Source organism: Sus scrofa, chromosome 2 (assembly GCF_054392235.1).
Source record: "Sus scrofa isolate SSC_HxYL_T2T_F1_AM1 chromosome 2, Sscrofa_HxYL_maternal_Yorkshire_Landrace_v2.0, whole genome shotgun sequence".
In the NCBI taxonomy this organism is placed as follows: domain Eukaryota; kingdom Metazoa; phylum Chordata; class Mammalia; order Artiodactyla; family Suidae; genus Sus; species Sus scrofa.
In genome coordinates this window covers 63,598,501-63,611,807 of record NC_139384.1, presented here as the reverse complement: position 1 = coordinate 63,611,807, position 13,307 = coordinate 63,598,501, and the positions used below count along the sequence as shown (strand labels likewise).

The 13,307-nt window shown below is 34.5% G+C and overlaps 1 protein-coding gene across 1 annotated transcript; it reads right to left on the bottom strand.

Annotated features, from left to right (window-relative positions):
* Positions 1-3,074: 3,074 nt before the first annotated feature.
* On the bottom strand, positions 3,075-4,100 carry LOC110259747 (olfactory receptor 2T11-like). Its single transcript, XM_021085486.2, has one exon. It carries the CDS (start codon positions 4,032-4,034, stop codon positions 3,075-3,077), a length of 960 nt encoding a protein of 319 aa, XP_020941145.1. The 5' UTR covers positions 4,035-4,100.
* Between the last annotated feature and the right edge of the window lie 9,207 nt (positions 4,101-13,307).

Genomic DNA, 13,307 nt, shown 5'->3' with positions numbered 1-13,307 from the left:
CACTTCAGTACTGAATGCTCATCACAGAGTGAAAAATGCAGTGGAATGGGAAATTTCAAAAGCTGAAGATTTTGCGTTATTCTTCAATATGGAGTTTGATTGAAGTGTTAACAGATAAATGACAAGGCAGCAAACAAATTATAAGCCAGGTTCTTGATGATCACCATCAAATTTGGCCAGCAAATTCATGACGATATTGCTAAAATAAAATGTCTGTAACCAGAATTGTTAGCATACATAAAGCAAATAATCAGGTTGATAAATACTTCAGAGCAATTGCTCGTCAACTTAAGACAGACCCTGCCAGACTTCATGGTGGAGACAATGGGAAAATTCATCACGAATTACAATGAGAATAACATAAAGAAATAGTAACAAAATTAAACAATAGCTTTATACAGCAGATGATGTGTTGAATGTATCAATGACTTTCAAAGTCCTTTTTGCCACAATGGATATTTTGGACAGGACCAAATATATATGATCTCTTGGAGTCTCAATGTTTTAGACAGGACCAAACGTCTTAAAAAATAAAATAAAAATAAAAAATCTCAGAAAGACTTAAGGCTTATCTTAGAGATATTATGTCACCTTAAAAGGGACTCCAATTTGTCATCAAATAAACTGTCACAAATGCCAGATTAAAGCTTGGATATATGTGTGTATGCAGCTGGGTGTTATTAACACTTATAATTATCATGTGAAGTGACAGGATGCTACTTTGTGATTCCAAATTACATCATGTTATAGAAGCTCCAAAAGGCAAGAATGTTTGTTGAACAGGCTTTAATTCCACAAAGAAAACATTTCATTGAAACAAACTATGAACAACTTTTACATGTTGAAAATTCCAAGCATTGGAAAAAAATATGAATATAATGTGTTTTCTTACCTAAGAGATGCTAAGTCTGTAGAAATGCTGATTACAGTTCTTCCTTTCATTCTTGTCATTGTTGTTGCCACAATTAATTGTATGTAACATACTGCATGCTCACTTATATTACTATAAGTACTCCATGTGGAGTACACCTGTTAGACAATCTGAAAAATATGCTTATGCTAAATTTAAATTCAATCCTGAAAATGGGTCTTGTGACTATCCTACAATCAATATTTCTACTTTGTTCATTTACTGCTCTGCTTCCCCAAATGCCTTTCTTTTCTTCTAAAATTTTTAACCTTTCCCTCATTCACAAACAGAAACTGTCCTCGATTTTAAATTCACTGAGAAAATAGAAGCTATCAGAAGAAAATTTACTTGAATTGCATTTTCTCTTCTTTACCACCTGCTACAGTCAATGAATGGACCATGATCACAGGACTGATTAACTTCCCTTCCAAATTACTATGCTCTCTACCACTCTCAAAGGGCATTGTTCTGGAAGAAACTATCTTCAGTTTTCAACCATTACCAATTTCATCTTTGTATAGAATTGTTTCCTTAAACAAATCTGTAATATCACAAGACAAGAAGACACATTGAAATGCTCAATTTCTCTGATATCACTTACCAAGAAAAAAAAAAAAAGACAAACTCTACTAATCTTGTCCACGTCCTTCCTCTCTAATTTATCTTGAATTTTCTCTAGCACAAATTCATTGAAATTGCTATTATTAAGTTCACAAGAGATATTCATGTATTCAATTTTACTGGTCAACTCACTTCTTATAAAGCAGTAAGAAACTGTACATGTTGAATTTGAATACATTCTCCATCTTGGAACTGGGTGTCACTATATATCCAGTAATATATAGTAATATCTATATCTGAGATATTAATTCTTTCTCCATTAATCCCTATCTCTTTTCTTATTTGCTTCTCAACTGAATTCCAGTGCTTTAGATCTCTCTCTCAAACTTTTACGCAAATGATTTCAACTAACTTTATGTCTTTAAATATTTTTCTACTGTGATGACTACCAGATTTAAACCTTCAGTCCAAAACTCTAATGTGAACTCCAACTGGCTTCACATATCAAAAAGGCAATTCAAGAGTCTCAACAACAACTGAATTTTTGATTCTCCAATTGTAACCTGCTACTCTAGAAGTTTTCAAACCCAGTAAATAGAAATTCCATTTCTTTTCACTTCAGCCCAAACTACTGAGTTATCTTTCATTCCACATTCTTTTCTAGCAGTAATTTTTTTCCATGAGCTTAATCCTGTTTTGTCACTACCTTACTCAGTCTACATTTGTCTCTCATTTGAAGCCTCCTAAGTTGTCTTCTGTATCCCATTTAATTCTCTGCTCTACCCAAACTATAGACATAGTGATCATTCTAAAAACGTATGGCTCCCAAAGTTATACCTCCACAGAAAAGTCTTCAAGAACATGCCATATCACTCTGAACAAAACTAAAAATGCACTCGAGTACTTTTCCTGAATCACTCAAAGTTGGGCACTGTAAATTTTCTTCCTATGGACTTTATTCTCCTTAGAATCCCACTGTTAAAATAACAAGGTAGAAAGCAAACTATTTGCTGTTAAATATTGGAGACCATTCACTTTGAGTGGGTGTATAAACTACAGACTCATAAATTCACACTCGGTTTGAATTCATTCACTCTCCATTGTACCCAGTATTCAAATGTCACTATTTTCAGGACAAGTGCCATGAAGGTTTTCATAAAGTTTATAATCCATTGTTGCTAATCCAGTAATTAAAAACAGGATTAAAATTGTGATTTACATTACTCATTTGTAAATTTATTATTTTTTATTCATACTTAAATAATCACAGAAATTCTGTAGCTTTGGATTGATTTTGGTCTGCTTGTTCATGAGGCAAATGTAAATGGGACCTAATGAGAGTTTCACTGAACTCTAATATCTGATCTTTTTTTCCCCCTTATTTCCCAAGAGATACGAACTGGTGTAAGAGGAATTATTTAACGTCCTTAATAAATAATGAAATATTTTTTGGTTCCCTTCATCTGGGAGGAAGGAACCAGTCAGGGTAAATTCTCTTAATTGCCAATTCTAAATAACCTCTGATAGCTGAACAGATAGTCTCTTGTGAAACAGGATATACGGGGATGTTATTTGGAAAACCTATGTCTAGCCTATTGAATCTCTAAGCATAAACTGTGGAAACTTTCTGGGTAGATAAGCACTGTGCAAGTACCTTTTTAACTGCTCCCAGGACATCCTTGTTTCTGAGGCTGTAGATGAGAGGATTGAGCATGGGTGTGACCATGGTATAGAAAGCTGACACCACCTTGTCCTGCTCAGGGGTGTGAAATAACTGGGGCAGCACATAATTGTAGAAGGCAGCCCCATAGAAAATGCTGACCACAATCAAGTGTGAAGAACAAGAGGCAAAGGCCTTTCTCCGGCCCTCAGCTGAGCGCATGCGGTGGACGGTTAACAAGATGAGGGTGTAGGAGGTTGAGATAATAGAGATAGGGATGAGCACCATGAGTACACAGCAGATATACATCAAGGTTTCATACAAGGATGTGTCAGCACAGGCTAATCTGAGAACTGCAGGGATCTCACAGAAGAAATGGTTGATACTTCGGGAACTGCAGTAGGGGAGAGTCATGGTGACAGAGGTAAGCAGAAAGCCCTCCACGGATCCACCAAACCAGGCACCAGCAGCCAGAAGAAGACACACTCTGCGGTTCATCAGGACTGGGTATCTAAGTGGGTTGCAGACGGCCATGTAGCGGTCATAGGCCATGAGGCTCAATAGGAAGAACTCTGAGCCAATCATGGTTGAGCAGAGAAACATCTGGATGCCACAGTCTACAAAGGAAATGGTCTTATCTTTAGAGATGATGTCTATCAGGAGCTTTGGGACAATGGTGCAAATGAAAAGGGTGTCCATGATGGACAGCTGGCTGAGCAGAAAGTAAATGGGAGTGTGGAGGCGAGAGTCCACCTGAATCAAGAATATCATGACCAAATTTGTAGTTACAGCCACCACAAAAATTGCAAAAATAACTGCAAAGACAATCCCTATAGCTTTATTGTGTACCAGAAGTCCCAGGAGGATAAAGTCAGAGGTCGAATTTCTATTCTCCATTGACATCTTCTATGACAGCTCCAGGAGAGCAGGAAGCCACGAACACCAAAAAAAAAAAAAAAAAAAAAAAAAAAAGACAGAGAGAGAGAGAGAGAGAAAGAGAAAACCCTTTCTATATGGGAGAAATTCACAATGCATATTTTAAATGTCAGACCTCAGGGTCTACTGCTTCAGATAAAATTTTCCAACTCATAATCATAATTCTAGAGGGAAAAAAAAGAGTTACACCATAAATCAGTAAGTATAGCTCTGATTCTTCTTTTTGGGTTGTAACCATATTTTTAGTTTGTTCATGTTTATGCTGCAATGTAATGCTAATGGCATAATGAGGTTGGTGTTTACTGTATCTGGATTGTAATTTTACCTATTATCTGTTCTATTTATTCTGCATATTTGGTCTTCAGAATGCTGTCCAACACATAATAAAGCTAAGTAAATTTTGGATGGAGAAAGGATGATTGATTTATTGGTTATTGGATGCCTGAATGTGACCAGAATGAATAACTTAGGAAGTGAGGTGTGGAAAGTAAAAAGAAACCAAAAAAAAAAAAAAAAAATACACCTCGTGTATTTCTTCTCTGCTTTCAACAATTCCATTTGTTTATTTATTTATCTTCTTTTTTAGCACCACATCTGTGGTATAAGGAAGTTCCCAGTGTAGTGTTTGTGTCTGAGCTTATAATTGCAGGACTATAATGTAGCCATAGCAATACCAGACCCAAGGTATATAAGTGACCCAAACTGCAACTCATAACAACACCAGATTCTTAACACACTGAGCAGTGCCAAGGATCAAACCTTCATCCACATGGATATTAGTCAGTTTTGTTTCCACTGTGCTACAACAGGAAATGAATACTTCCATTTCCAATACTTCCAGTTACCAAATATGTAGGGATTTCTCCCCTTTACCAAGCAAATTCCAACTCTCTAGAGTGTAGCTTGACATTTTACAGCTTAATTCAATTCTCACACTATCAACCCTGAAATAGCCTAATAGCCCTTTATAATAACACTAAAAATAACCCAATTTCCAATTGTGCCCAATGTAAATATAGGTACTCTATTAAGTGGGAGGCAGGAAAGAGGGAGGCAGAGATCAGAAGATGAGACATGACATTCCAGAAGGAGGTCCAGCAATTCAAATGCTGGTTTTCAAAATGAAAGGGAACATGAGGCAAGGAATTTATTGGTCTCTAGAAACTTAAAAAGTCTAGGGAATAGAATTTACCCTATAACTTTCAGAAAAAATATAGCTCTCCTGACATCTTAATTTTATCCCAACATGAGCACTTTGGATGCAAGGCATCCAGAAATGTTAGATAATAAATTTGTGTCACTTTATGGCACTGAATTTGTGGTATTTTAACAGTAGCCACAAGAAGTTAATAAACCATACATCACTTTAATATATTTTAAGCACAAGCATAATTGAGGCATGTTGCTAAAAACAAAATAGTCAACAGCCTTGCAGTGTTCACTCTGGGGGAAAAATGTTATCAACAAAATCACAAATTAAGAAAATGAATTTAATTATTTTCAGAAATTCAAAATGCCCTCTAACTCTGGGCAATCTCTAGTTATCATATACCTACATGTGGATACTTGGCATCCTATTTAGGTCCAAAAAAACAAAAAAGTCCTCACCAAAGTTACCATGAGAAAGCCTGCAAACACAAAACTCATTAATGTCACTGCCAAAATCCACTGCTGAGGGCAACTTTTTATCTCCAAGCAGACATAATAATGCCCCATCCAAAAGTCCTGCTCTTGTCTTTCACAAATATAACCACTGTTACATATGCAGTCCCATAAAGATGGTACCATATTTCCTTTTTGAATCCAGGTTTGAATAAAGTCCTCTGTAATGTGTGTCAGGGGGAAGTGGCAAAGTTTACCCTAGAATAAATAACTGCTGTGGACAAAAATATTACTTAAAATTGAGTAAAGAATAAACAGCAAAGCCATTTCAAAGTATTGACAATTTAAGCCTCATGTAATAAACTGAAATGTTCAAGGTTAATCATGTCAGTGATTTATAAATCTATAAACATAAATTAAATTATCAAACATTTAAAAAATATAAAGCCTCTCCTCTACTGTGTGTCCCTTGATACTGATGCTCCCAAATGGAGAGGAGGGAAGATTTTTTTAAAAAACTGCATTTCTAAAAAGACTCAATAAAATGCTAACTCTGTAAGAAGAACCCATATTCTTATGGTTTTTTTCCTAGTTTTGTTATTGTTTTTGAAACACAATTCATCATTTTCTTAAACCAAACCCTCCCTACATGTGGTAGTACTTAGAGAATTTTGAATCTAGATGTGGTTACATGGGAACAGATATTTTTATTATAATTATTCCCTTTTTGAGCTGGATCAAGGTTAGTTATTAGATAATATTTGAAAATGAAAAGTGTCCCCATACTTCTTTTCCAACCAGGTGGTCCCCTCTGGATTTTGCTGGAAGATTTCATAAAGACACCTCCCACAACTTTCTCCTCTGAACATGAATGAATCACTCAACACTTGGTACCAATTTCCTCTAATCCATGTGTTGTATGAGGCTATGAGATGTGATGAAATGTGAAGCTGTTAGTTTGAGGGTAGTCTTATTGGATGCCAAAAGTTGAAAGTTTGGAGCTTCAGATTAACTTGCTCTAAATCGTTCCTATAGCATAAGCACAAAGAAGCTTCCTCAAAAAGTTAGATACTGGAGAGCACTGGTACTTTTCTGCTGCACAGGCCATGGAGCAAGAAATGGGGCTTGAACTGTTCATCTTACTTAACTTGAACCTCTAGTTAGGAGCTGGGATGTATCAACATTGAGTGTTGGGGAAGACTGCCACACATTGCTGGTGAGAATGTCACTCAGTACTATATTTGTTAGTGCAGCATGCCAGTTTTAGGACTCAAAAAATAATGTGTATATACTTCCACTCCTAGGAAACTTTACATAGAATTTAAGAAATATAAGACAAAACTTGTATAAATATTCATCTTGGTATTGTTTGCAATAGTGAGAAAGCAGAGCAACTTAAGCATCTTCCATTGGACACCTACAAAATAATTTAGGCTTTAGTATTAGGATTAGTAACAGAATTCCACGTGTCATTTAGGAAGGCAGCTATGCTCAACACTATGCTACCTACACCAAGCATCTTTTAGGATAGTATATGGATCTATAGTCACCATGGTATCACAGATTCATGGTATTCTTATATAAAATAGTGTCATAGATATAATCACATTGTATACATATATAGCAATATGATATATAGTATAATATATATTTGGTAAGTATATAAGTATTACTAATATATATATGATAAGGATATATATACACACAAACATATATAATTTAATGTGCATATAATATGTATGTGCATATATAACTGTTTACATGCATATAGATATATGTAATTGTGAAGTTAATCATTGTTTTACTAATGGTGGAGTTTCAAGTGATGTCAGTTTCTTGACTATATTTTCTATCTTCCTAAAATTATAGATTATATATATACAAATAATTACTTTCAAGTCAAAGAATACATCTCATATTCACAACTTTAACCATGAATACATCTAATTTTACACTCCTAAGTCTTTAAATATCAGTAGGATAACTAAGCTGGCAAAAGTTTACACTAGAATCCTGTTCACATATGCTCCTGCATCTAGAGAAGAATTTGTCTGATTCCTTTCGACTCTTAAGCCTCCATTCCATAAAATACCATAAGATGTCACCTAAGTAAGTTCTTCTCCTCTTATCATATGCACTAAAGTAAGTTAGTGCACTCTGTAATTCAATTTTAAGAAATTCCCTCACAAACATTCACATACCAAAAAAGAAAAATCAGAAAATATGAACTTGAAAGTATACAACATATTAGAAAAGTAAAACACTTTTTTAACTATGGGGGGAGAAATACATACAAAAGAATGCCCAAAGTGATAAAGACTTACCTATTGTTGTAAACAACTCTATTTTGCTAAAGTGAATGTCCCAGTTTTCTACATTCCCTTTGAATTCTAAGATGTCACTTTACCCTTTGCTCCCCACACAGTTTAATCAGATTCTTTAGAATCTGCATCTCTGTGCCCTGGTGAAAATCCAGGGCTGGCCAAATAGTATGACCCTGGAAAAGTCACTCTTCCAAATGTGTTATTGCCAAAAATGTTATCAGAGCAACCGCTTCTTCAAAGTTATTGGGAGAATTTTCTCCGAAGGCCCTTATTATTGTAACCTGGTACCCAATAATGTTATCAAAATGTTTAAGCATCTTCCCTCACTCAAGAAAGTAACTCTTTACTTTGCTAACTGTGGAAGTAGGACAAGCTCCAGAATGAGAAAATGGTATTAGTTTCTGAATTTGAACATGGTCAGCACGTATAAATTTGTTTTAGTTACTTTAATCCCTTTAGCAAATTTTCCCTATATTTAAAGCAAACATGATAGTAAGAACAATTATAAAATTTATAATTTTTAGATTATAAATTAAGATTATAAAAGCATTTATTTTTTATTAAAAATAGCACTGACTAGTTCTCTGTTTTGAGACTGAAACAATTTATTATATGCACAGCATATGTTGTAATCTTGTTCTTTACTCAGAGAGAAAGTATTTTTCCAATCTTTCAAATTAGAAAAGACATATTATATTCAGGGAGCTCTGAGGTACACCAAATTTATGTTCATCTTTCTTTCATGGGAGTTTTCCCACAGTTTTTTCAGGGATGCAGAGAAGCAGCTGACCCTGTGGCAACTTCATCCACTCTGCAGAAGGTGAGGTCCAGAGACAAGGATTGATGCTCAAATATGCTTCCTTAGTTATTTTCTTAAGTTTATTGGCTAATGATAAAAATCAGTGCCCTTTGCAGTTAATCACCATAGATTCAGAAAAGGTACAAAACAATATCAACAGGTATATATAATCCTAAGCCTTGTTTTAATAATGAAGTTTTTACTCATTATGAAAAAAAATAAATCTTTCTTTCTACACCTGAGCAAAGACCTACCTGTGACACTTACCTCTTATTTGCTCCAAAGAAGAATGGATATCTGTGACAAGCTAGCAAAAATCAATAATTTTTCTTTGCAGGAAAAGCACCATTTTAAATACTTAAATTGGAATAAAATCAGAATTGGTGCAATTGGAAAGAATTTAAGGATGATTCTTTTGGTCCCAGCTTCACCCTTAACAGGAAATTCTGTATGAGCTTATGAAAGTTACCTCATTTCTTTGATTTTCAGTTTTTCCCATATTTGCCAGGGGAAAAAAAAAATGAAGAGGTCTTCTAAAATGAAATGCCATTCATTTATTAAAAACTTATGCTATTTTACATGATTAAAAATTATTGGTACTTGAGAGGCATCAGGGAAAAAAAAATCAAGATCCATGACCTTGTTTACATGATGAGTAAAATCTAAGGTTATGGAATAAACATCAAAATCTAATTAAATAAAAGGATATAAGTGAAATTAAAAACCAACAATTTATGATATAGATATTTATTTATCAAATAATATTTTTATCTAATTATGTAAATAAAGGCAATATAGTGGAAAATAAACCTCAAATATTTTCTTGAAATTTAATTCTCTGGGATTTTTGAAGAAGTACTTACTGGATGTTTGGTAAATATTTTGGAAAACCTTGCTAGGCCTGGGGATTTAATCAGAGCTATCTTCAAAAAATGCAACCTGAAAATAAAACAATACAAAACAAAGTAAAACAAAATAACCAAAAAACACAAAGAATTGCTTCTGGAGTTATTAATTATATATGAATCAGCCAATCATTTTAGTTATATTACCTTTTGATATCATGATATTATTCATTATTACGATTATCCTGCCTTATATAAGTCACTTCTATATAGAGTATCTGAAGATTTACATGTTTTATTTTCACACAGTTATCGAAGCCGTTAGCAGGACTTTTTCCTATTTGAGTAGTTTTACTTGTCTAGGATGTGCTGTCACTTCTAGACAATACAGATCTTCATAGTCTCCTTCACACTAAATAATATTTTAAATATTTTCATTATTGACTAACATTCCTTTATGTCTAAAACTTTACTTGATATTCAATAAATAGTTAATAAATATTTAACAAGTATAATTTATATCATCCCTATTATAATTTTATATTTACATATATTTTTCAATTTATTAGGTAAGTGAAATAAATGTTTAGAAGAAATGGTTCAATTAACTCTATGCATATATACCTCACCTTCAGAGACACCCCAGAGGGGGTCTAACTGCCCCTCAATGTGGAAAGTTAGATCCTTGGTTGACCAGCCTAGCTGGCATACAACAGAAAATGAACATAGATTTTATCAGCTTGTTACTCTCAGAGGGACTTTTTTCCCCAGGTCACTACCAGAATTAACAAGTTGGCAGCTGCATATTGTGCCACATCCTTCCCTCCTCTGGAAATTGTCTATTAATTAATAGCAAGTTTTGGTAGAAAAGCACAAGACGAGGAATCTGAAGGCATGGGTCTGAGGTTTTCATCAGCCTGTTTCTTGCTTGGGATAGGCAATTTTGTTCTAAATATCAACTTCTCTAACTTCCATGAAGCTAATTCCTTCTCAAAGTACTTTGTAGAACTTTTTGAAGATCTGAATCCAAATGAGATAAGGCATTTGAACATACTTTGCAAAATGACTTTCCTGTATAATCAAGAATAGTACCTGACATCCTGCAAGTGTACAATTGGTATTTTAAATTATTAGAATTTATTATTTGCTTTCTCAAATTGATACATTTATTTTAATAAAGATCAAAATGTGATGACCAAAAATTTTCTTTTATATGAATTTGGTGCCATTACTGAGAAAAAAAAACCCTGGTCATTTTTATAGAATAGGATGTGTCTCCTGAGTGAGAAGTGAGGACATCATATGTATGGTGTGATTTAATTGTTTAAATTGTATTAAAGTATAGTGTACTATAGCCAAGTACACACACAACAGGTGGTGAGATAAATCATCACAAAATGAACATACCCATGCAACAACCACTAATATGTGGAATAGACTATGTTTTGGCCTCTTTTAATTATTTTCTTTTAAAGTATAGTTGATTTACAATGCTGTACCAATTTCTGCTGTAGAGCATAGTGACCCAGTTATATATATATATATATATATATATATGTAATTTTTCTCATACTATCTTGCATCATCGTCTATCCCAAGAGACTGGATATAGTTCCTTGTGCTTTATAGTAGAACCTCATTGCTTATCCATTCTAAATGTAAACTCAAAGTTTCCTATGCCCCAATCCCTAACTTTTATGATATCTCTAGGAAGCAAATACATCTCCATTACATGTTGTTTTTCAAATACTTCTTTACCAATAACCCACATTAAATGTCCTTGTTAAAGATGATTCATCTTTTTTTTTTTTTTTTTGTCTTTTTGCCATTTCTTGGGCCGCTCCAGTGGCATATGGAGGTTCCCAGGCTAGGGGTCTAATCGGAGCTGTAGCCGCCAGCCTATGCCAGAGCCACAGCAACTTGGGATCCGAGCCGCGTCTGCACCCTACACCACAGCTCACAGCAACGCCTGATCCTTAACCCACTGAGCAAGGCCAGGGACCGAACCCGCAACTTTATGGTTCCTAGTCGGATTCCTTAACCACTGCGCCATGACAGGAACTCCTGATTCATCTTTGAAATGTAACAACAAAAGCCAAATTGCAATCCAGGTCTGGCAGGACTGACTCAGAGGAAATGAAAAAGGAGAAACCTGTGCTCAGTGTGGAAAGGAAATGGGAATTATTAAGTGAAAGTTTTTGAGGATAGAGAGATGAGGAAAAGTGCTAACAAAGACAGGGAGGAGAAAGTAGTAAGTATGAGTAGCAGAAATTCAAAGGAATTAAGAGTATGAAATTTGAATTGCAATATTGTGGGTATTTTACAAATGAATCCTGGCTAGTTACTCTACTTGGGGAGATCAATTCATACCAGTCATTCTTCCATCTATTTTCTATTTGTTTTAAGGTGAGATCATGTTTAGGGGAGCCTTCCCAGGCAAAACTAATCTTGTGATTAACATCTGGATGAGAGGATGTTTGATGTGCATCAATATCTATGGTGGAAACATTTTTCACTCTGTGTTGATTCTTGAAAAATGCAACGGTGGATGAACTTTTCATAATCTTTTGTCAACTGCAAAACCACTAAAAAGTGAATCCAACATATTCTAACTCCAATGAAAGACAAAATAAATTTCAAGTGAATCAAAACTTCTTTGTCATATTACAATATCTTACACACAGTATGAAGTTAAAACTAGATAGAGAATCCTCAGTGAGTGCAGTCTTTGTTTAGTAAATATTCTTTCATCAGAGTTAACCAAAAGCTAATTAAGAGAAAAAATATTTGTCTACCAGTCTACTTGATGGAGTGTTGGAGGACAGGAGAATTGACCAAGAGAGTTGAGTTAACTAATGAAAGCTCTCGGCTTATTAATTCTCTGTTCATCTATATTCATCTTATTATGGAAAAAATTGAAGTTATTTAAGGATTGCAGCAATGCTACTATCTTAATAATATGTCAGTTTTAATCAGTCAGTACATATTTACTGATTTCCAGGCAAATAGTGGACTCCATGTAAAAAATTATCTATGGTTTATTTTCAGAGGTTAGAGGACTCAGGCTTACATAACATGTAAATAAAAATACAGAACCCAAACTCAATTGAATTGAGTATAAAGGTATTCTACTATTATCATTAGACAAAAAAATTAATTTTTTGGATGTCTGACATTACATCAGCAAGGACATGAGTTATTCTTTGCACTTTCTGTTCAAAAATTTGTTAGTAATGCAGGCACAAAAGGTACATGAACTCATGTAACATATAAAACATATCTACCTAGAATATTCAAAGGTATGTTTGGCCTGCCTGGGATATTTTTTGGCCATGCCTTGCAACATGCAGAAGTTTCCCGGACCAGAGATCAAACCTAAGCCACAGTAGTAACTAGAGCCATGACAGTGACTACACTGAGTTCTTACCTGCTAGGCCACCAGAGAACTCCAGGCCTGGGATAATTTAAAGTGTGCTACTTGAAGAAAATGCTTTCTGGGAGTTGTCTGCCAATGAATCCAGACAAGCAAGTTGGCTGATCCTCAGATGCTGTCTGTCTTCAGCTATAGTTCTTAAATGATGCTGACAGATAATTTTGCCTGATGTAATTCAGGATTGTCAAAATTATTATATTTGAGAACTAAGAACATCTTCTCTGGAATGAATTTGTG